The sequence below is a fragment of the Hippoglossus stenolepis genome, chromosome 3 (genome assembly GCF_022539355.2).
Source record: "Hippoglossus stenolepis isolate QCI-W04-F060 chromosome 3, HSTE1.2, whole genome shotgun sequence".
NCBI classification, from domain to species: domain Eukaryota; kingdom Metazoa; phylum Chordata; class Actinopteri; order Pleuronectiformes; family Pleuronectidae; genus Hippoglossus; species Hippoglossus stenolepis.
Genome location: NC_061485.1, coordinates 26,480,313 through 26,503,610, shown reverse-complemented (window position 1 = coordinate 26,503,610; position 23,298 = coordinate 26,480,313). Strand labels below are relative to the sequence as shown.

General features: G+C 41.2%; 1 protein-coding gene across 1 annotated transcript in view; it reads right to left on the bottom strand.

Moving 5' to 3' along the window:
* The window catches only part of LOC118104946 (integrin alpha-5), a 43,828-nt gene extending 28,198 nt beyond the window's left edge, over window positions 1–15,630 (bottom strand). The window contains 9 exon segments of the mRNA XM_035152269.2: window positions 21–64; window positions 368–412; window positions 887–1,012; window positions 1,207–1,252; window positions 1,420–1,481; window positions 2,889–3,012; window positions 4,029–4,129; window positions 6,272–6,396; window positions 15,238–15,630. Coding sequence (XP_035008160.2) covers window positions 21–64; window positions 368–412; window positions 887–1,012; window positions 1,207–1,252; window positions 1,420–1,481; window positions 2,889–3,012; window positions 4,029–4,129; window positions 6,272–6,396; window positions 15,238–15,443 — 879 coding nt within the window. The 5' untranslated portion in view covers window positions 15,444–15,630.
* Between the last annotated feature and the right edge of the window lie 7,668 nt (window positions 15,631–23,298).

Genomic DNA, 23,298 nt, shown 5'->3' with positions numbered 1-23,298 from the left:
GAAATGTGTTGACTCCTTACTAAACCATACAGCATGAGTCCTTTTGGAACCCCTGTAATGAAATCTGCAACAAAGAAGGAGAGAGGAACAGGGGTCATTCCAAAACATGAGCGATAACTAAGAACTGCAGTGTTGGATAAAGCTTGTTTCCAGCCAATAAAAAAACCCCCACAATTATTACATTTCTTCATAATTCTTTGGGTTTCTAAATGTTCATGATTCCTGAAAGATTGAATCATTCCTTTATGTTACAACCCAATCACCTTTGCCCAGACTGAGCAGTTAAATATTAGACTTGATGGAGGGTCTGCAAACTCTGTGCTCAGCCATGCATCTTGTCTCTCAGTAAAGTAAATATGACCCTCACCTTCCTCATCATCCCCACTGAACTCTCCACCAGCCACAGAGTAACCTAGAGGAGGGATGTAGAGTAAAGACGGAATCAAATTTGCAGGAGGAGCCAATGTAAGAACACAGCAGGATTTTCAGCAAGTGACTGGGTGTGTTGATGACTTTTCTCACACATGCAAAATAAAAAAGAAAGAAAGAAAGAAAACTAATATATATCATCGAAAATCCTCTGGGGACCACGCAAATCCTCAGAACTTTTCATGAAATCCAATCAAACGTTTTCAAGGAGGAGCATCAACCTCATGGGGGTGCTGGACAGAAAGTTAAGGGATACACTTCTCAGAAATTATCCTCTTGTAATCATGAATATCGACATTGCGTTCAATGGCATTCTGTTAATGAGATGTGTCGCATGGCCCAAATTCAGAAAAGTAAAGTACGTAAAGTGTAAATACATATGGCAACTGTAGTGTATGATGCTTCAGTAGTATGGGTTAGAAGTAGCAGTAGTAAATGTACATGTGTACATCCTTACCCAGATAACTGTCATCATAGCTTCCCTGCACCTGTTTGGTCTGAATCTGCCCGTCAACTGACAGCAGAAAATAAGAGGGGTAGTAGGCCTTAACAATCTCATCTGTGGTGGCTGAGATCAGCTGACCTACAAGAAGGAAGGAAAACAAAGGGTTAAAGATCGAAGGTTAAAATAAGACATGTGACTTTTGGCTCCTGAGATGTTCCACTGTAGCTCATTGACAGACAAATGTGATGGATTGATTCTCTGGATTCTTCCAAGGAAAAAAATCCATTGGAAGATTTAAAAAAACACACTGCTCCACATTCCTGTGAGCTCACCTTGCCAATAAAAGCTGCCTGGTCCTCCAAGCACAACCCTCCCATCCTGTAACACACACAGCAGTAGACAGAGCTGAGGAATCTGCGTGTCACCAGTTGCATCATGAGTTTCAAACAAACTCTGCAAGTCTAATGTTTAATCTCCAGCTGCTTACATCAGCCGAAACAGAGAAACTGTGACTTCAGCCAAACTGCAACAAATATGTCTCTTACTTTAGTGAAGTCAGCGCTGAATCCACCCTGACAATACCCCTGTCCAGCAGGTCCATGCCTTTCTGCAGGGAACAGCAGCAAAACATGGGGAACATAAATTGTGATGAATGTGATACGCTAAAAAAGCCTTACCTTAACCCTTACTGTTTATTTTGTTGTGTCATAAAAAACATTTTACTGCAATATTTTATGGCAGTTTGACAGCACTTAACGTTCTTGACACGGTATGGATGCAGGCACGGAATTTGCAAAAAACATGCAACATGACACGAAACAGGCTAATTCCAAACAGAAGAAGGACCCTGACCCAGCCAAGATCAAAGAGAGTCTATGGATGAGGGCAACACAAGAACAGACGAGCGCTCAAAACCAACCCCAGCCAAGAATCACAGTGATAACAGAAGATAACAGCTGCTACTACTGATACCTGCACAGACAGGGCCCTAATTTACATGACCGATAAAAGGCAAAAAGGGTAATGAGTAATGATATGATACAACAGAAGAAGCACAAAAAACAAGTGCAAAATATACAAAATTGCCACAACCATGTCTTTGGTTTCCAACAGTATTATATGATCTACACTCTATAGCTGTATCCTGAATATTTATTGCCAGTACACAGGTAAAAACAAGAAACACTAATCCTGAGCTGGAACCTTTTATTCTCCAATGGTTGTTTTCAGCATATATTTGCGTCAAGGCTGTCAAAATGGCCCCATTAAAACTATGCTGAATTAGCCATAGCAGTCCTTGTTAGCAATGTACCCATTGATACAGTGATGGCTCTCTGAACACACCGGTAACAATCGCTGTTATACTTTAATACTGATAAACCTAAAAAACTGTGAATCTCAGACACAATAAGGATCCTTTCTATGATTTCTAAGTGGGTAAGTTACTCTGAAGCTAAAACTACCTGAATGTCCTGAAGGATAATGCCTCCATGAGCCGTAACTGCTCCTGCCGTAACTGCTGAAGAGCTGCTAATGTTGCTAAATGCATTCTGGGTTATGTTTGCTAACCCATTCGCCTTATCAATTTAGTGGTGACTATGTTCTTCTGCTGTCTGGTGTCATGAATGCAGCTTTCAGTCCTGTGGAGGTTTATCTCATGTGAATCTGCAGAATCTGTAGGTGATGGTTGATTGGAAGATGGAAGATTTTACGTCTGAAAGCTCCTGGTTTCTTTGTCTAGTTTGACCCATCATGTTTGAGCTGGCTTTGGTTGCCCACAGGTCTGAGTGGAGAGTAAAAGAGGTGGAACATATTGAGGGTGGAGAAATGTTTGACCTGTGTGGACTCAGACTCTAAACAGTGTACGGTGAACGGAAGACAGAGTCTTGGCCCAGATATCCGCTGTCTAAACCGGAAGCCCCAAAAATATCGACCATTGCCCCCAGAGGCTTATTCGTCATGCCGATGGGATCTGAGATGGTATAGAGGTTAGCTCTAACTGCATTTACTATACCTGTTCTGCAGGGGGCGTACTCCACAAAAGTTTCAAGGCTGTCTACAGAGAGGTAGCAGGTTCCTGTAACATCGGCAAAGGGTGTGTCGTGTTCAGTCCTCCAGTAATATCTGGGAGCACAAGCCTGGAAAGAAAAGAGAGGCAGCTCATTGACAAAGGAAACTGATCATGTTTTTAGCTAATACGTTTAACTTGACCCTGAACTCCTTCCTTGAACATCAACAGTGCAATAATATCAAGAGAAGCTACAAGTTTATTTTCTAACACGCTAAAGTGTGACGCGAAACGAGCAGGACTAACATTCTGTCCTATAGTTCGGAGGTTCTTTCTAGTGCATTAACGTGCAAACTTAACATCTTTTTGCAGGGTTTCTTAGCATTCAGTGCTCTCTGACTCTATATGAGGCAAATTTCTGAAAAAGAAAGCAAGCCAATTAAATGCTTAACACAGACAATTTCACATTTTCTAGATGGTGACAATATTCTTAGCACCAAACCTATCATTTCCATGTGACTTTATTTTTGTGTCGTATTTCAAAGCACAGAGGGAGTCATTGTCTTTCTACGACCTGGACTCCATAGTGCACTAAACTACCCCAAATGCTAGGGTATGGTTGTAACCATGTTACAGGGCAAGAACATTCAGTCAACCTAATTAGTATGCAATATGAAGGCTGGTAGATACATATATTTCTGTTTCCTGTGACAATGCAGGACTGATCCCATGGGCTTTTAGCAAACTAACCCAGTATTTTTGGTGCCTAAATCTGGAACAGGTAAAAATAATAATAAAGGGGAAGATAGCACATCACATGAGTCGTGAGTCAGGAGTTGTGTGTCTCCTGGGTGAAAGTCTGGTGTTTGACCCATTTTATACTAAACATAGTCAAATTGTTTTTGCCAACACTGAAGCAAGAAGCCAAAAACAAATCAAAAAAGCAAGTAAAAAAAGACTAATAAAGACTGACAATAAGAAACATGACAATATGCGAGCACAAACAGCTGATGTGACACCAATGACCATCAGTTGTTTGAGTAACGTGCACTAACACATGTCAGTAAATCTGTTTAAGAAACTGTTCAGTCTTCATCTAATAGGTAAATTATCCAAACTGACCAACAACCATGGAACCATTCTTACCAGGATGCTGTTGCCATGGGAACGCACAGTAGCTCCAAACCACTGATGGGACTTGAACTCAATCTGAGTGTTCACATCATTAACATAAAAATATCGATCACCTGGAAGAACATAGAGGAAAAAAACAAGTTGTAAGCAGCGCTTTAATAACCGAAAACATTAGAGTCACTTGTTATTTACAAAATGTGTATTCCTCTGACTGAGAAAACTTTAGTGAGGTCAGGAGCAGCTACATTAACTAAGTTGAAGATTCCCCTGTCGTCAGTGTTTGATTCTTGTGCTGTCGGGGCTTCATTTGAGAGCGTTCCCCACGTGTTGTTGGCTTTTTACATGGATATTTTATGGCCTTGTTCCCGGGGCCTGCAGTCTTAATCCATCCTCCATGCTATGGCAGACATCAAACAGCTCAGAGGGACTTGGACCTTGTTGTTACTGTAACCCAAACGGCTGTACCTCATTGTCAGGCTCTGTTTTAAGAAGAGGCCCTGTGTGTGTGTTAGTGTGTGTGTTAGTGTGTGTGTGTGTCTGTGTGTGTGTGTGTGTGTGTGTGTGTGTGTGTGTGTGTGTGTGTGTGTGTGTGTGTGTTTCTTGCCTGCATTTGCAATTTCAGCAACATTACACCTTCATGATTTTTTTTGCCTTAAACAACATATTGTTAATAGTTCATTCAAAAAAAATAAGACATATGCTCAGTCATATTTTAGCTTTGATTTCTATTCCTGGTCCAAAGAAATTAACTCTTGAGCCAGGTAGGTGAGCCAGGTTGCATTTAAATCCTGTGAAAAACTGTAAAAACTATTTTCTGACTTGGAAGAAAACGGTTCACATCCAAATCCAAGTGTTATATAAGTTTGTGACGTTTGCTGTCGGCCCTAATTTCTTCTTCAGGTGGGACTTCTGTCACACCTTCAGTGAAAAAACATAAATCATGAAACATTTTTTGCCATGCAGCATCCTTGAAAAGTAATTTTCAATTTCAATTTCAGTGTTTGCGCTTTTTAAACTATTGGCTATTTTTCACTGTGTTTGCATACGGGTCATAATCAAATGCATCAACCTCATTATTGTTGTTAGATTCAATGTTATGTATATATGTTGTATGTTTTGCTGCACTTTGCTCAGTGAGCAATAACATTTCGCTCAGCCGTATACTTTCTATGAGGATGGATGACAAACTTGAAATTTGAATTCAGTCCTTGGTTGTGTACTAAAAAATGTCATTGTGCTAAAACATACTTGTCACGTGTGTTATATTTGTTTGAATATGTGCCTGCTGTCAGAGCAGCACAATAGTGACATTAAACTCTGCTTGCTGCAGCTCAGGGCCCACGTTTGGTTAACGGAGTCTGGCCTGTGGAAATGCAAGACCACTGAGTTAAAAAGTGTGTGTGTTAGTGTGTGTGTGTGTGTGTGTGTGTAGACATATTTGTGTATGTGAACATAGTGCGTATCACCTTTCAGACACAGTTTGTGTTTGTAAACATTTTGAACATGTGTATTTATGCAGGCAGGGTTTACACAGTCACGGCTCTCAGTCTGGGTTCAACCGCCACTCGATATCAGTGTGTGACCATGAACGATAAGTTCAACCCTGTGATCCTCAAACGGTGGTCCTTATCGCTTCCTGGATTTGTGATGTAAGTGATTATATTCCTGGCATTGCCGGAGGCAGCCCCAGCTCCTCTGGGGTCCTTGTCCGCATAATGACTCTGCCCTAATTACAGGGCGCTCACAACATTGGGCCTGAGTCCAGCAGGAAATCAAAGCACTGTAAGAACACTGCAAACACGGCAGATGATGGAGACCTGACGGAGGGCTGGAGCGGAGGAAAGCCTCGTCCACAGGAGACACATCAAAGGCTGGTTACAGTCAAAGCAGAGAAGCGTTGGATTATGGGCTGTACGGTGGCAGGGGGCTGCACTTTTGACCTCAGGGTCAAGCACTGAGGTGCTTAACTCGAGATGCTACCTACACCTTCTCTCAGCCACTTTTATGGCTGGTTAGAGACAGCTGAGAGTTTAATGTACAGTCTCGTCTCCACTGTTTAACAGTGTCGTTGGGGAAAGGGACATTTTTATATCCTGGAACAATGTGAGTTAGTTACTGCTGCTGTGATTACGATGTAGGGAAAATTGCCTCCTTTGGATTTCAAATATAGAGCTGGTTCTTTTTCAGATCACATTTTTATCGTGTGAGGGTAGAGAGAGGTCAGCCATCAATTTAGATTTAACAAGACACCCTACCTTGCTTGTCAAAGTTGATAATGCTGCAGTTAGTTTGGCTCCAGGGGCACGAGTACACAGCTCCACCTTCGGTGACGTTGGGCTGGCTGGTGTTGGCTTTCGGAGCACCGATCAAAATACTGGTACTAGGCAGGGGAAAAGACAAACAAATCTTGTAAATCAAAACGAGGAACTCATGTTATCTATGTTATATCAAGAAAGATTTGTAAAATAAAATGAATAAAAACATATTATGTTTCAATATTTAGACAGTATGGTATGATATTGTACAAGTAGAAACCAGGCATTTTCATTTTCATTTTAAAAAACAGGCAATATATAACCACTTCCAGCAGCCCAGTCTCACTTCAGACTCATTCACAGGAGTAAGGGAGGCAAAAAACAATAAAGAGTGATAATAAGAATAATGGTGCATATGAATTATGGCCATGAGTGTTGTGTGTTGTGGACAGGCAGTAAGGCGCAGGCCCTTTGTAGGCTGGCATGAGGTGAGATGCCATGGTGCCACGTCATTTGAGGGAAGGCGAGCCACAAAGTCAGTCTTGTGAAGCCTCTGATTGTGAACCTTTAAATGAGGGTGGCAGTGGGGATTTCCACAAAAAGAAATGTGAAGTGAAGCTGATAACGTTTAGATGCATGAAATTTGTGTGGAGGTCTAATTTTGAACAAAACATTTTAGGAGGATTGAATCAAAGTGTGTTAGCCAGAAGTTAGCCAGGCTGGGGCAAGACAAGAACCTGTGGGTTAAATCACAGGGGACTTGGGAGCACCTACTGCATTTTTTTCCTGATCTATCTGAGTATAGAGTCTGGCAAGTTTGGCCTTTCTATAATAAAGTCTATGCAGTAACTTGAATTGTAAAAGACTAAACTTTCCACAGTTTGAGGAAGAGTTGACAGCTTTCAGGGTTTCATCCCAGACGTCATCAGAGAAGGAAATCTCATCATCCCAATTAGCTCTAATCTTATTGGTAAAATACTGCTTATTATGCTACATACACATTATTGCTGCTGCAAGGTTAAATATCTATCTATTATTCACAATACAAGTTCAGATAATGTCATTTTACATTGGGCAAAAGCTCTACTACATCAGGATGAGGTCTAACTCAAGATTACAGTGCTTTATCGTCTGTTAATGACTGAGTTTAATAACCAGTGTAGCCAGAGGAGCGTTATATAAAAGCCCAAAATACTGTGTACTTCCTACATGATGCTGAATACAGAAATATTATTCAGGATCAAAGCCATAATGTCAACTTCCTTAGTGTATCAGTGACTTGTACTGAAGTCATGGTCCAAAAGAAGCAGAATCCCTTGCAACAACATATGAAACAGCCATATATCTGTGAGATATTCAGTATCAGTCTTCTATGCTATACCACATATTTTATACACAGGTATGACTGTACAACGTATTCTCATTTAATTATTATCCTTCTACTGTATATCATAATTTATTGAAGTATTTATCTTATTATTACTAGTATTATTTATGTCTGTCTTTATCACTTCCTCTTTAATACTTATAGAACTACCTTCTTTTGCTAATGTAGCTTCCCTAAAAATGTCTTTCACCTTTACAACATCTTGAATCTAGACTTTTGAATCACTTTGTGCTCCCAATATTAAGTGAAGTTACTCGTAAACTGTTGTTATACTTGTGTTTTTCAATGTTCTTTTGGCTATGTGTTCGGTCTCGTGGAGCAGCTCCCGGGTGAAATATCTGACTTCTTAACCACTAAATGTTCCACTATGTTCACCAGCTAGCCACCAAGTATGTCTGCCTGCTGTTAAGTGCTGAGCAGGTGGTGTGCAGTAATTTTTTAAAGAGCTTGTTTGCTGAAAACAACAGCCTGCTGCTGGAAACAATGCTGATGGAAGTCGTGAGAGTGAACCACAGCAGCAAACGTGCAGACAGTAAAACCAAAACAATGATCTGAAAGACACTAAAAACTTAGTAGAGCTGAGGTTACTTAAAGGGGACATATCATGAAAATTCCACTTTGTTAGTGCTTCTACACGTTAATGTGGGTATCTGGCATGTCTACCAACCCAAAAACTCTGGAAAAAAAACACTCGCGCGTTTTGTTATGGTTCCTCTAAGTCAGAAACGTCATGCTTGAGTGACTCGAATGAGCTTCCAGTGTACTGTGTCGTCACAGTACACTGGAAGTCTCCCTACATGGCCTTGGCCCATCCCCCACCTCATCCCCCCCCCACTCGTTATGCCGGTTTACACCGGACGCGAAGCGCCCGCGCAGTGCAGCGCCGCTCTCCAGCACGCAGCCGCCTGGCTGTTCACACGGGACGTGCATTTCTCCGCTGGTCAGCCCCATAGACTGTATATATAAGGTCAGCCCGCGATTCTGCTTTCTCCGCTTGTTGTTGTACCCGTTGAATGTCGGGGTTCGGGGGTAAATGATGGTCTTCATAGCCCCCCCCCCCACCTCTCTTTCTCTCTCTGCCTGTCTGCTTGTGTGCTTGTAGTGGATGGGCAGAGGGGACATTTAATTATGTGATTGGGAAAATTAAAACTCCAGGACAACCGAAGGGGAATACAAAGTATGGGATGCATATTTGATAATTTATATCATATAAAATATGTAATTTATATCGTTTAAAATCATGGGGGGAGAGGGGGGAGGGGGAGCTGGCTCACTAGCATTTAAAGGAACAGGCACTCAAAACAGGTCACTCTGTGGAGGGCTGTTTTATACAGGGTAAAAAGGGTGCTGTTTTATATGATCCTTGTGGTATTTTGACCAAAGTATGTTACAGACATTTCATTAAGACCCCAAGGAACCATATCAACTTGTGGTAAAATGGGCATGCTATGTCCCCTTTAATATTGACTCGAGCAGCTTTTGAAGTTAAGTTTCTACTTTTCTACGTTTCTGTGTTGAAACTACCTCAACAGCCTCCATGAGACTGGAATTGTAGTGATATGAAAGAAAGCAATTATTGTAGCTCTTTGTAGCTTGATGAATGACAAACATCCTTTTTTAAATGCTCATTTGGTGATGGGTCGAGTCTTTGTTTAGGTTACATGGTCATAGAGACATGCTATGTGGTAATTTCAGTGTTCTTACAATGAGGAGAGGATGTTTCATGGGAAATTGTGTCTGCAGCTTCTCTAAGTCCAAATCCATTAAAACATTCGTATCATAACTTGTTAAGATACCTATTTGCTGATTAGACAGGGAGGTGGTTTTAAACATTTCTGTTCGAGAAGAAATATATGATTTTCATTTCATTTTTTTTGTGTGCTGGTAGTAAACTTTGTGTTTAAAATTATCTTTTATCGGCAATGGAGATTTTGGCTATTTCAGAAGTCTGGTACAACAATTTTCTGAACCAAGGTCCTAACTTTTCAAAATAAAAGCTTCAGCTCAATATGAAGCTTGACAACAACCAAACAGACGTTTGAGGAATTAGTAGGTAGGCTGGATAATGGTCTGGAGATGAATGAATGACAAGAATTGTTTTTGTGAATGTAATTGTGTGACTATCATGAAAAAATACAGTGCATGTGCAAGTGTGTGTAAACATGTGAGTGGGTATGAGCTACAGTCTCAGGATTTCAGACAGCTCTGCTAAAAGAGCCTGGGCCACAGAAAATGGCACAACTAAAGACACTGGTGACTGATGACATTAGCAGAGATCACACAGACTCCCTCACCATCCCCCAAAAGTCTGGAGCGCAAAGGAGGAATATTTACATGGCTGGATAAGCTTTCCTTATAAACCGCTCACTCCACAGCCCCCTCAGCCGCCCAGAGCGCGGGCCTTCAGTGGCTTTCTCTTTCAAAGGTACACCACTTTGAACTGCCCACCACCCCCTGTGATCTGTGCACGTGTGGAGCTGAAACGTTAACCTCGAGTCAATTAAAGGCACTCGTCATGAGAGCTTAACATCCAACAACAGCCTCCCCAACAATGTGATTTCATCAGCGTGATGACGGATGCCTCTGTTCAGACCTGACACCAGGATTCCTTTCCTTTAACTCACAGTCAGCACGAACATCTGCACACAGGGGGATGGCTTTTAGGCACGGCTGGGTCAAAGATGCAACCTGTAATTTTTACCTAAGGATTTATGAGCTCCACCTAATTACACACATTTATACGGTATATATGCAAGGTTAGTCACACACAGGTCGTACTCAGCTTAACTCAAATCACTTCTTATTCACTTCTTATGCTTATGTTTTAAGACTTTTAAGACAAATTTTCTGTCAAATAGTTAGTAACAAGTAGTTCTATAGTAACTTAAAAAGAACATTGGAAGACGGAACAATTACTTTGGTTGAACTCATTAAACTTAAAAGGTGTAACTCAAAAGACGCTGATTTTAAGGGGGCACAAGCCAAAAGAGTTGGGAACCACTGATGTATAATTATATAATCTTCCATTACATTCAGAAGAAATGCAATATATGTCCATATACAAACCAGCATAGCTTCTCTATCCCAGCTAATCATGTTCAGGCTACTCAAGATTTTATCTGACTTATTGCAATAAACAGGATATGATGGTCATGTGAGCCAGATCCCCTGAATATTTGCTTTACTAGGTTAACATGTAAATACACTCATTAAACTCGTACATACGTGGGTGGCCCAGAATTATCTGACAAAATACAAAATAATTTTGTGAGTTTTCTGTCCTGTCGTCTCAGCAATCATGAGTGAATCAGAGAGTAAAAGGCACAAATAACGACAATCATTTCTGGAGTATTTACTCAAATGTGCAATGTTGGCTTAACCTACACTAAAGCTGCATTTGCTATTTGCTGTCCTGTAACGTGGAGCTCACTGGCAGGTTGGTAAACATTCAAGAAGTTCACTGGCATCAGGTCACAGGATTTCAATAGCCATGTCCCATTTCTGTGGTGGCTACTTATTCTAAACAGGGTGTGAGAATAGTGTGTTTACAATGAGGAATTGACAAAATCATGGACAACCAAACAACAACAAGCAGCTCTACAAGGCTGCACATAATCTAAATGGTCACATCTGCATGTTAAAATGCTCAAAATTATAGAATGTGTGTAAGTATGGACGACGCCTCCCCCAAAAGTGAATCCAAAGCATCACCACAATAACTACTGCGTAGATTCTGGCTTCAAATTATGTCATTGGTGCAAGATGGGATCACTTGTATCCATAATATTGTTCCTTCATTTCTAGACAGGGGGAGGAGACAGACACACGTGGTCCATCTTTATATACAGACTATGCTCACATTGAATAAAGCCGTTGTTTAACAGATATAATATTAAAACACTCGCGCGTTTTGTTATGGTTCCTCTAAGTCAGAAACGTCATGCTTGAGTGACTGGAATGAGCTTCCTGGGTTTTGTGTCGTAACAAGGCACTGGAAGTCTCCCTACATGGCCTTGGCCCACCCCCCACCTCATCCCCCCGCCCCCACTCGTTCGCCGGGGTACACCGGACAGGCGCCCGGCCGCGCAGCAGCGCCGTTCTCAAGCGCGCAGCCGCCTGGCTGTTCACACGGGACGTGCATTTCTCGCGCTGGTCAGCCCCATAGACTGTATATATAAGGTCAGCCCGCGATTCTGCTTTCTCCGCTTGTTGTTGTACCCGTTGAATGTCGGGGTTCGGGGGTAAATGATGGTCTTCATAGCCCCCCCCACCCCTCTCTTTCTCTCTCTGTCTATCTGCTTGTGTGCTTGTAGTGGATGTAGTGAATATGTAATTTATATCGTTTAAAATCATGGGGGGAGAGGGGGGAGGGGGGAGCTCATTAGCATTTAAATCAAATCAAACTTTTGACATTTCAGTGTGGTTTCAGTACTGTTGTTCAACAACGTAATGCACAATTACAGAAAAATATAATAAAGTGCATCTAGTGGTAAACCATCCTACGTCAAAAATATTTAGTTCTCTTTGTTTAAGTTTAATTGGCAGTAGCATTATTCTGATGTGTCGGTATGATTGATTTTGGCACAAGTATTGTATCATAGCAAAGTTGTATAGTATCACAGTTAGTATATAATATATAGTGTATACATTTGTTGTATAGTACAGAGCTGGGACTCAGTAAAAGAATTACAGCTCACAGGTTTCCAAACCCACATTCAATCAAAGTCATAGATAGTATATAGCACGAATAATTATAGTAAAAATAAGCATAATCTGTCCCCCCCCAAACAAAAACCCCTTATTTCCAGCCCAGTTAATGTGCTGAAACGTTCCAAACCTCACTCACTCATTTTTGTTTTTGCTCAGCTGTAATTATCTCAAGATTGTTTAAAATGAACTGAATCAGGTTTGGAAAAGCCCTCATCAGTGATAACATACAAGTCTCCCAGTCGAAAATGTCTCTCATTATTACCTGACTACTTGCACTGTACTAACAGGAAACATACTTCACTTCAACAAATGTGTATTTGTTCACCATGGTCTCATTCTCCTGATATGAGGGTGGCCCCAGCTTGAACACGCTCGATGGAACTGCTCATGTGCTGACACGGTGCAAACAGAGATGGCGTGGTGAGCAACAGCAGCGACTCTTAACAAGGCGCCCTGCAACCAAACAGTCCAGTAATTGTCAGAATGCATGACAACCAGTAAAAACAATCCCATCGGCAGAGAGAAAACATCTCCCTCATCGAGGAGAGCATCCTCCTCCCGGCTGCGTTGTTTACCCACCACATGACAAGAACCACTGGGTTCATATGGAGATGTTCAGCAACAATTGCAAGCTGTCAAAATACATGAGTTTGGTCAGAAACACAGAGTGGTATTGTTCAGTGTCAGCAAAACTATGCGAGGCAAATTGGGCTCAAGTCTGTACAAACTGGTGTAGATGAACATCTCAGTAATTACTCTACAACATGCCCTCTAACTGCCAGAGGCTTAGTTAAGCAAACTGACAGGATCTTAACCAATTTCCTCACAGGAAAATATACAAATTCATTAAACCAACATTGCTTTAACTCTGTGAGCCCTCCAGGACGTTAGTGAGGGAGAGCTGAGGCCCAGAGAGCTGATAAGGTGTAACTAGGATTTAGATAGCAAAACATTTATATAGCAGCGGTGCACTTATCAAACAGTGTCTGCCACCAGCTGCTCCGATAAGCTGGAGATTCCTGCCATCATCGATTCAGAGCTTTCAGGTGATGTAAAACATCCTCCAGAGATTCTCGGCTTGCGAGCAGCACAGCTGTGAACAGCTGGCTGTGAGGACGAGCCAGAAATGTATTACACTGTTTCAACACAAGTATATTACACTGAGAGTGATGAGTCAGGCGGTTCTGTGTTTCAGTACGCCCTCTATAGAATCTGGTCCCCATAGTCTTAGAGTGACGACAAAAAAGGAGTTCAACACCATTATTGCATTGATGTACAATACTGTAATACCTAAAGGATGCTGAGTCGGCTGAGTAGGCCACAGAGCATCATATTTTATAAGCTAATAACCTGTTTGAATGTCAAATCTGTAACAACTAAAGCAGAAAAAACAACTTGTTCATCCAAAATACGATGAGGTTGAAATGTAAATGATCATGTATTCCAATTTTACATAACTCTACATATGCTCAGTGCATGGTGTGACTTTATTAATGTAGTCTTTGTTACCATGTTGGTTTTTTGTTAAGTGAGCCTGCTGGCTAGGTCACAGTTACTTCCTTTTAAAGCTGGGCTACAATAACAGTAATTGCTGAACAATGGCCACCGGGGCCACAAGTGATAATTATGGGATGAGTGTGTGTGTGCGTGTGTATGTGTGTGTGTGTGTGTGTGAGAGGGGGGGTTGTATTGGCCTTGCCTTGCACCTTGACCTTGTCCTTTAACAACACTTACAGTGCCGCTGCTTTCTAGGTCAATAAAAGTATTCCCTCTGCTGCACAACAAAAAGAGTTTAATCATATTTCTCTAACCACTAAAAACGAGGTAACCGTTAATGCATTGTTTTGTATGGAAATATAAAATACTGTATCGGAATATAACATCCTAGTGTTATAACTGACAATCTAAGAAAGATCCCTTAACCATTAACTACCCTCTGTGCTTTTCAGGGATTGCTGGGGAATAAAAATCTAATCCTGATTCTGATGTATTGACGTCACACCTCATTCGTACCCAGTCTACTCTGGATTGTGAATATGTGTGTGTGTTCCAGACTAGAGCCCAGAGTTTGACCCGAGAGGTAAACAGGTAATGGTACAGTACACGCTGGGTTTGTAATGTTTGATCTTTGACTTGCTCTCACTCAGCAGTTCCTCATCTGTAAACAACACAACAGCAGGAAACCTACTGTCTGTTGTCCCTTTAGTCTGTACTCACATACACATTAGCATATTTCTACTGCAGGTTACCCCCCTCTCTGAATCACACACACACACACACACTTACACTGAGAGAGAGAGAGAGAGAGAGAGAGAGAGAGAGAGAGAGAGAGAGAGAGAGACTTGCATGTCTGTTTCCAATCATATTGGAGCTGGAATCCAGTTTGTGTGTGTGTGTGTGTGTGTGTGTGTGTGTGTGTGTGTGTGTGTGTGTGTGTGTGTGTGTGTGTGTGTGTGTGTGTGTGGTGTGTGTGTGTGGCATCAAGAACCATAATTTCATATCATGATAATATCATACGAATGATTCTGATGAATATTGCCTATATAAAAAGTTAATAGGATTTCAACAGTATCCAATACACATCTTATTATTTGCAAAACTATGTCTGTAGAAGTGACTCTTTAGAAACACACACACACACAAACACATATATGACATATAGTGTAGTGTGTAGTATTATGTCATATGGATACCATAATAAAGCAAAAGAGTAAAGGGGACTGGAGTCATAAAGACCTTATGAGTGTGTGGAAATAAGATCACTACCACTAAAGAGGTCAGTCCCTGTTAAATCCATATAACCCTGCTGTGGTGTGCAGAGAGTGTTGCCCTGAGGAGCGGCTGTGTGGGGGACAGATGGAGACTTTACCTGGACGAGTTACCGAAGAACTCCACAGAATAGCCGAAGTAGCTGCTCGGTGGTCCGGTGTAGACGACGCGTGTGTCGGTGTCCAGGTTAAACGCTGCGCACTGCTGCACCAGGAGAGCCGCCGCCGCCGCCGCTAGGAGCAGCGCGGCGCAGGGACTACTTTTCCCCCGTGCCCGGGAAGCTGAAGGTCCAGCAGCGGTGCACATCTCTTCTCTTGCGCGTCTCTTCTCTCATCGAAAAGCCGCAGCGCAAAACACATCATCCGTGCTGCTCCTTTCGGAAAGAAAAACAAATTGGCCCAGTTTGCTGAGGAATCATCAATGAGTGTCCTGGATGTGTCCCCCCTTCAGCTGCAACAGGCTGCTGGTCCACAGTGAGTGGAGAGAGGTGAGGAGAAGCAGAAGGGAGTCAGGGAGAGGGAGAGAAGGGGGTGTCATTACAACTTCACTTTGGGGTGGAGCTTTCAATATTACCAGCAATAATGTTGTAAGCTGTAAAACACAAGCGAGACGAGGGTTAACATCTTTTACCAGACTGATGCTGGAGACTGAAGGATAATATGGAGTATCACAAAAACTCAAAGGGATAGTTCACCCAAAGATCACAATTCACTCGCTATCTACTCACCACTATTCAGATGGAGGCGTGGGTGAAGTGTTTGAGTCCACAACACACTTCTGGAGTTTCAGGGGTGAACAGTGTTGCAGCCAAATCCAATACAATTGAAGTAACTTGGGATCAATTCTTCAGACCTAATAAAACAACTGAAAAAAAACATAAAATGCCTCCATACTGCTCCTGTGGTGTCATCCAAGGGTCCGCAAGCCCCGTCATTCAAATGTGACTCAAAACAATGTAATTTAAATCATGTTTTTAGCTGTTTAATGTTCGCTGTGATCCACACACGAACGTGGCTCCACAGGATGATATCAGAGGACATTTAGGCTTACTGACGCTGGGATGACACTACAGGAGCAGTATGTGGTTGTTTTTAGTTTTTTTATGTTGTAAGAATCGGTCACCATTTACTTCGATTGTATTGGATTTGGCTGCAACACTGTTTACCCCTGAAACTCCTGAAGTGTTTTGTGGACTCAAACACTTCACCCACCCCTCCATCTGCATAGTGGTGAGTAGATAAGGAGTACATTTTCTCATTTTTGGGTGAACTATCCCTTTAATGCATTAATTCTATCACTATGATATGTAATACATATACAGGGGAAACCATTCATGCAGCTTCTTGTTATTCTATTCTGTTTCCTTTGGACCTGGTTGATGGCATCAGGAGAAGCCGCTCAGGAGTAATGAACCCTATTCAAAAAACCTCCTCTCAGCACCTTTGGGACAAAAATGTAATTCTCCCCTCAAATTGCTGTTAAACACTATATAAGTATTATTTTTCATAATCAGTTCTGAAATACCAAACATTCATTAATTCTCAGTATTTTAAACCATGGAATGAGTTTGTTTTCTTTTATTAAAAAAGAATTTGCAACAACATTGCATTTTATGCATTATTATTTTTGTGCAGTGTCACATAAAAAAAATTCCCTCCTAACTCTGCTGTTGTAGTGTATGTACTGTAATGGCTAGTTCCCAGGTCACGGGCTGTAACAAAGGGTGATAGGGCTTTTGTTATTAGAGCCAGCACACTTTGTAACTCTATCTACTCAGACACACACAATGTCTAGCTTCTTTTAAATGTCTTCTCAAAACTTTTATCTTTGTGAAAGCTTTTGGTAAAGTTTTTATTTATGCTGTTTTCATTTCTATTAATTAGATCTATGTTAATAACTGCAAGTTATCTTTGCATTGCTTTTATTTCCTGTTTCTCATATTTTGTTAAAGCACTTTGTAACATTGTTAAGAAAAGTGTTATATAAATAAATTGTATTATTATTATTTATTTATTTGTTTTATTATTATTATTATTATTATTATTATTATTATTATTATTATTATTAATGGCAGCCTGGTGCAATGAATGGATCAGCATGTGCTGGGAAAAAAAAACTCTATCAAAAGTGTCATGAGGTTTAGCTCAAAGCAACAATCTGTAACCATTTATTGAAATAATCATTCCAGAGATGAACAATTACAGTCTGTTGTGTGCAGCAACAGTCACGTTGCATGAGGAGGAGGAGTCTGTCCTTGTAGCACATTAAAAAAGACATTCAATCTTGTGAAAGCCACATTCTGACACCAAGTTTGGAACTGAGACGAGGCTTGGGACTTGAAATGGGACCAGCAGTTGACAAGACTTCAGACTTATAACGTGCTCCATTTTATGGTCCATATTAAATAATTGTGATTGAGCCAGCAGCAGTGCAATGAGCTGTCACTTTTGATACTCTGAATAACAGACATTAATGGAATTTACACTGTAAAATATTTTAAGCTGGTTCAAATAGGAAAAAGACAAGTTTCCCTGCTTTAGAAATGTGCGTTAACTGAGCTAAATGTGGATAACTTATTATGACTGAGTTATTGTAATGCAAATATAAGAGAGTTAAGTTCACCAGATTTAAGAAAAGACGAGGGTTATACACAGTTTTATTTGAATTAACAGCTATGGTGCATTGGCCCTGAAGTGCGAATCAAAACAAAAAATCCCAAAACACAACAGCAAATAACAAAACACACAACAACAAATCACAAAGGCATCAACTTCTAATAGGTACCTACTATGATCAAGGCTCTTCACTGATTGGACGGATGCATTGTGTTTTGTTTTGAAGTTCAAAGCCACAGTAGATATGGCTTCAACTCTTTGTTTTAATTCCCTAGACTTTCAGTCAGAGGACCTCATGTTCGTGTGTTCTGACTTGGTCTGAAAATGAAAACCAGACATGTGAAGTTGACTTAACTTGAATTCCTTAATGCTGTTTACTGTGCAATTAAGTGTTTTAAATTTCCAGTCTGAAGTAGACAGAATAAGGGATTGTTTTACCCATAAACAGAGCATGGTGATGAATGTAATGATTCTTAGCATTAGAAATTCAGATTACTGCTGACAAATCCACTGAACTGTGGGTGTCCTGATAGAAACCACCTGGGTACAAATGAAGTGTTGCGTTGACAGCTCAAACTAGCTCAGGTCACTTTAACTGCACATCTTCTCTGGATGCAGACAGAGTTGTTGTTTTGCTCGAACATACTCTTGCAAGTCACGACAGAATTCAATGTGACTAAACCTGGCAAACCCCCAGTCATCCATCTTCAGCTCTGTCTCTCATCAGCTGCTGGAAGCAGACCTGCTGTCATGGCAAACTGACAGGCAGACAGGCATACAGGACGTGATTATTTGGAGGTCTCCTCATGCGTGTGTGTGTGTGTGTGTGTGTGTGTGTGTGTGTGTGTGTGTGTGTGTGTGTGTGTGTGTGTGTGTGTGCGTGTGTGCGTGCGTGCGTGCTGTGTGTGTGTGTGTGTGTGTGTTGTCTATAGGAAAAGAGGGTCTCAAATCTGAAGAAATGTGAGTCACGATGTGTTACCAGCCAAAGGCAACAGAAGTTGGACAAAGAAAGTTTTCAATCTGTAAAAGCCCAATCACAGCACACAGGAAGCATGCTGTGCCACATGGAAGCTGATAATACAAAAGTTTTCTACCCTCATAATAATAATGGTGCAATGTGCTGGAGTTTGTCTCATGTAGAGAAAGTTGTTTCCAGCCCTTCAGCTCACTGTTAAATCGAACCAATTCAAGTCTTAAATGAGTTCCTTGATTACAAACAAGACGCATTTTATGTTGTACCCAATAAAAGCTTCAGGTTATAGATGGTTAAACTAAGTTATTTAGTGTCCTGCTTGTTAGAGAAAGACCTGGAGCCGCTCAGGGGACAACGTTAGCATATGGTGTTTCTTGTTCAATGGAGATCAAGCAATCCATGACCTTTATTGACCTCTGTTGGCATGAAGTACGAACTGCAACAAGTTGTGTGAAACATTTAACAAACATGTAAAAGTATGTAGTGCAGATCAGTTTTTACAGTGGTCTCCGCTGTAAGTTAACTAACTACAGCAAATACAGATATACTGTATATTACTCAATTGTTTTTTGTAATTCCTGTTTATTTTGCTATGTGGTGAAACATGAAAAACAGCCTTTTCTATCTTGTTCAAATGCTTGTGGGGAATCTGTGATTTGGTTCCTGAACAGTGGTTTGCAAATTGAACTTGCTACTAAAAAGCTAAACAGTCTGCATGGAAGATAAAGAAGCTGTGGTTACAATTAGTCAAAAACTTGTTATAACTTAAAACAGATGCAGTTTAGAGCTGCACTAATCAATACTTTTAAATGAACAGTGGTTTGAGTGACAAGGGTGCATCTCATGGTTACAAACCCACAGAGAATTATCACCTGACTCTGCAGAGTTTTTCAGCGTTTGTTCATTGTTTTAGTTTTATGGCCCATAACTGTTTCGATTTGCTCTCGCCGCTCTAATCAACCCTGTTTCTAGCAGCAGCAGCAGGGAGAGACTTTCAGTAAAGCATTTGTAAACTCACTGTATGTTAACTGAGCACCAAAGGGCAGAATTGAATGTCCAGCTAACTTGAGGAGCATTAAGCAGACACTTGTGTACTTTCTCTTTGGCGCTGGAGGAGACCAAAACAGAGCGAAGCAGAGGGTTAATATTAGATTTATACTCATCAGGTAGCCAGTAACAACTCCACAGGAATGCTAATATTTATCTTTGTCTCCAACTTGTGTAAATATGCAAATGCTTGCTAATGTGTTCCTTGGTCCAAATCAAGCATCACATTTTTATTTTGGTAGGATTTGGGGTTTCAAATTGAAAACGGATCCTCACCTCAGAGGAAGTTTCATTTTATAATCTTAGGAATGGCACCTGTAACCTCACAGAGGGTCAAACAGCGGAGCGGTCGTGTGTTGGTTTTCCAACTCTACTTCAGTGTGAACATTGGCCCAAAAACCAAAAGTTGTTATCACGTTAGACTTGAAACCCTGGAGAAGTCAGTGATAAACTGTTTCATACTGCGGTGTGGACTCTTAACCTTACTTTGAAAAAGAAGAAAAGGGGAGAAAGTGATCACGGGTTGACCTTTCCTGATTTGGCTCAAGCCTGTGGAAAAAGAGCATATTCCAGTGAGTGTGCTGAAACTGCAAAAGCTCAAAGACCTTGTGTGCTAATTGCATCTGCAGGCTAATTGAAAAGGCCTGAGGAAAGAATTGTGCTGTAACACCTATTTCAGCTTTTCTTTTTTTAGCAACTATTTTTGTTATATGTGGATGGTTGTAAAGTTTAAATGCCTTCATTTTCCACTGGTCAACTTGCCAGCCATTTGGGGGATTTTATTTAAGCCTTTTCACAGCCAAACTTACACCCATCCCCCACATATACCCACACACACACACATATGCACGCACGGTTGTCTCCATTATGTCAGAGTAAGGGTGATAAGAGACATAACACACACCTACTAAAAGTGTCTGCATGTTGTCTTGAGCACCAGAATATGGAGGAGAGAGCACTCTTCTCAACACACACCACCACACACACACACACACACACACACACACACACACACACACACACACACACACACACACACACACACACACACACACACACAAACACATGCACCAGGCCACCTACACACACAGGAAGCTGCAGAATTACCACAATTAAAACAACAACCTGGCTGTGAATGTGGGAGTTTTGGGGGAAGGTTTGCTGAGTATTTGCTAAAGTCAAAGTTTAGGTATTTATAAAGCCTGACATGACTCAGCTCAGGAGGATCAGATATCTTGTGTTCTGACCTGACGTGACTCATAGCAGAATATGTGATCTGACTAAAAGAACACAAGGCTAATACCTCAATAGAAGATTTAACGTTGACCTGAATTCACTAAACACTTAAAAGGGATACTCAAGTAAAAAACCTGCAATCATTTCACGCAACTCTCCATCTCAAACAAACATACTGTATGTAGTTCTAAACACTGGTGAACAAGTTGGCCTTTTCCTTTGCTTTTCCAGTTTGTTGGTTCTTGGGTATTCTTATATAAACAACGGCTCTAAAGTCTAAAGTGAAAAATGACACTTGTAGTGACAAACAATAGACCATATATAAAGGATGACAGGTCTCCACTTCCTCCCACTATCCACAGATTAAGTCAAAATATCCCACATATGAACGCTGCCATCTTGTGCATTTGGAGCTGGAGTTTGCTCAGTAGTGATCGAGGGATGAAGCCGCAAGTTCTCGCCAATACATGCGCTCAACCAATCTTGTGTCAGTGTCAGCTGTCAATCAACAATAACAAACAAATAACTAATTAAAACCCAATTTACTGGGAAAATGAACACTAACACACATCAGAGTGACAGGAACCATCTTTGTGATACATTTATTTGACGTATACTGTATGCTAGACTATTTGGTCCCTGTTTTATCTACTGGATGAGGTGGAATTTATGATCTATACCGCAGCCAGCCACCAGGTGGCAGTCAAGCAATTTTGGCTTCACTTTTGAGGAGCAGACGTGTCGTCCATCTTTAAGATAAACCCAGAGGGAACTATCACCTGACTTTGCAGTCCCTTTTCCTTGCAGCCTTTCTAACTAATTCTTTAGATATTGTCAGGGTTTTGCATTTCACAGTTTATGGTTCAGGCTCACATCAATCTTGTCAATATTTGACTTAAATCTATCAAATGAATGCAAATAGATCCCAAAGGAATGCTAGGTGGTGTCTGTTGGATGTATAAATACGTAACTGTTTGTTACATTATATCAACTTTATTTGGTGGGAAAATATTAATGTTTTGTTTACAGCTTTTAGTAACCTTAGAGGCAGTAATAACAATACTAATCATACTAATACAGGTTTTAATAATCACTATATTGATAATGATAATAATGATTTAATTGTGGGTCGAAAATACAGAACAGCTGTGTGTGAGCACCTAGTATACAAAGAAGTAAGAATGCATGCACAACACACAGGAAGGTGGTGTTGTGGGTTGGAGGATCATCCTTCAGCTCCAGGACCTCCAGCTTCAGCAATCATCTACCATGCTGAAGTATCATAGAGCAACACACTCACTCACAACCGGCACCAGGGACGTTTTTGTGTGTCTGAGCTCTGACCTCCGACCTGTCCTGACCTCTACTGTTCCTGAGTCGGGGGGAGAGGAAAAAGAATATTGTTACGGGAAGAAATATAGCTTGAAGATTTCCTCTCTACTATTCCCACTGAGGTTAAACCTGCACTGTAGTCTGATGATAAATTGCCAACCACCAGAAGATGTTCATGACCACCAGCAGTATTAGTGACATATCTTCAGTTGTGTAACTTACTGTCATCTGGGGGTTTCGGCCTTTTATTTACAAGACACCCTCTGCTAAGGTAGGCCCACCACAGGCTGATCAGACCTGGGTGTGTTCCTAAAATTGTGGGGCCCAGTTGGGTCTTTCCTCCTGATCCAGAGTCATTGGCTGCAGCGTTCTGCAGTCTGTGATGTTTCTTTTATGGTCTGGCGCAGGGCTTGTGCGTGTTTTCCCAGCTCTTTTAGCAACCTAATGGTGGCTGTTGCAGTAAAACCCTTGTAGCTAGGCAGACTTTTTGTTGTTTAGCCTCAGTTGTCGTCTCTCATTCCCTTCATCAACAGCATCCTCCCAGGGTTCTGTCCGAAGTAGACGGCATGCAGCGTGTTGGAAAACCAGATCTGGTCCTAGGGTGTTGATTGCAATTTGTGATGGGAATATGAGCCTTCACAGGCCAGTATTTCCCAGTCTTGGGCTTGCTCCAGCCAACAACTCTTAAGAAGGTGAGGAGGAATAACCAGGAATTATTATCACTTTCTTTGATATTGCATGATAGGGTGCAAGCCAGGAAGTATGCCCTCTGCCAGTGCCCCAGCTCATTCATGTTTTTTTTGTGATTCTGCAATTTTTTGCTATCTCAGTGCAAATGCATGACCTATATAGACATTCAAAATTTAAGTTAATTTTCCTTCTTTTAATAGTTCCCCACCACCAACAGAGGCATGTATATTCATGAAGTTGTATGCACTCGTGAACATACAGCAGTGAA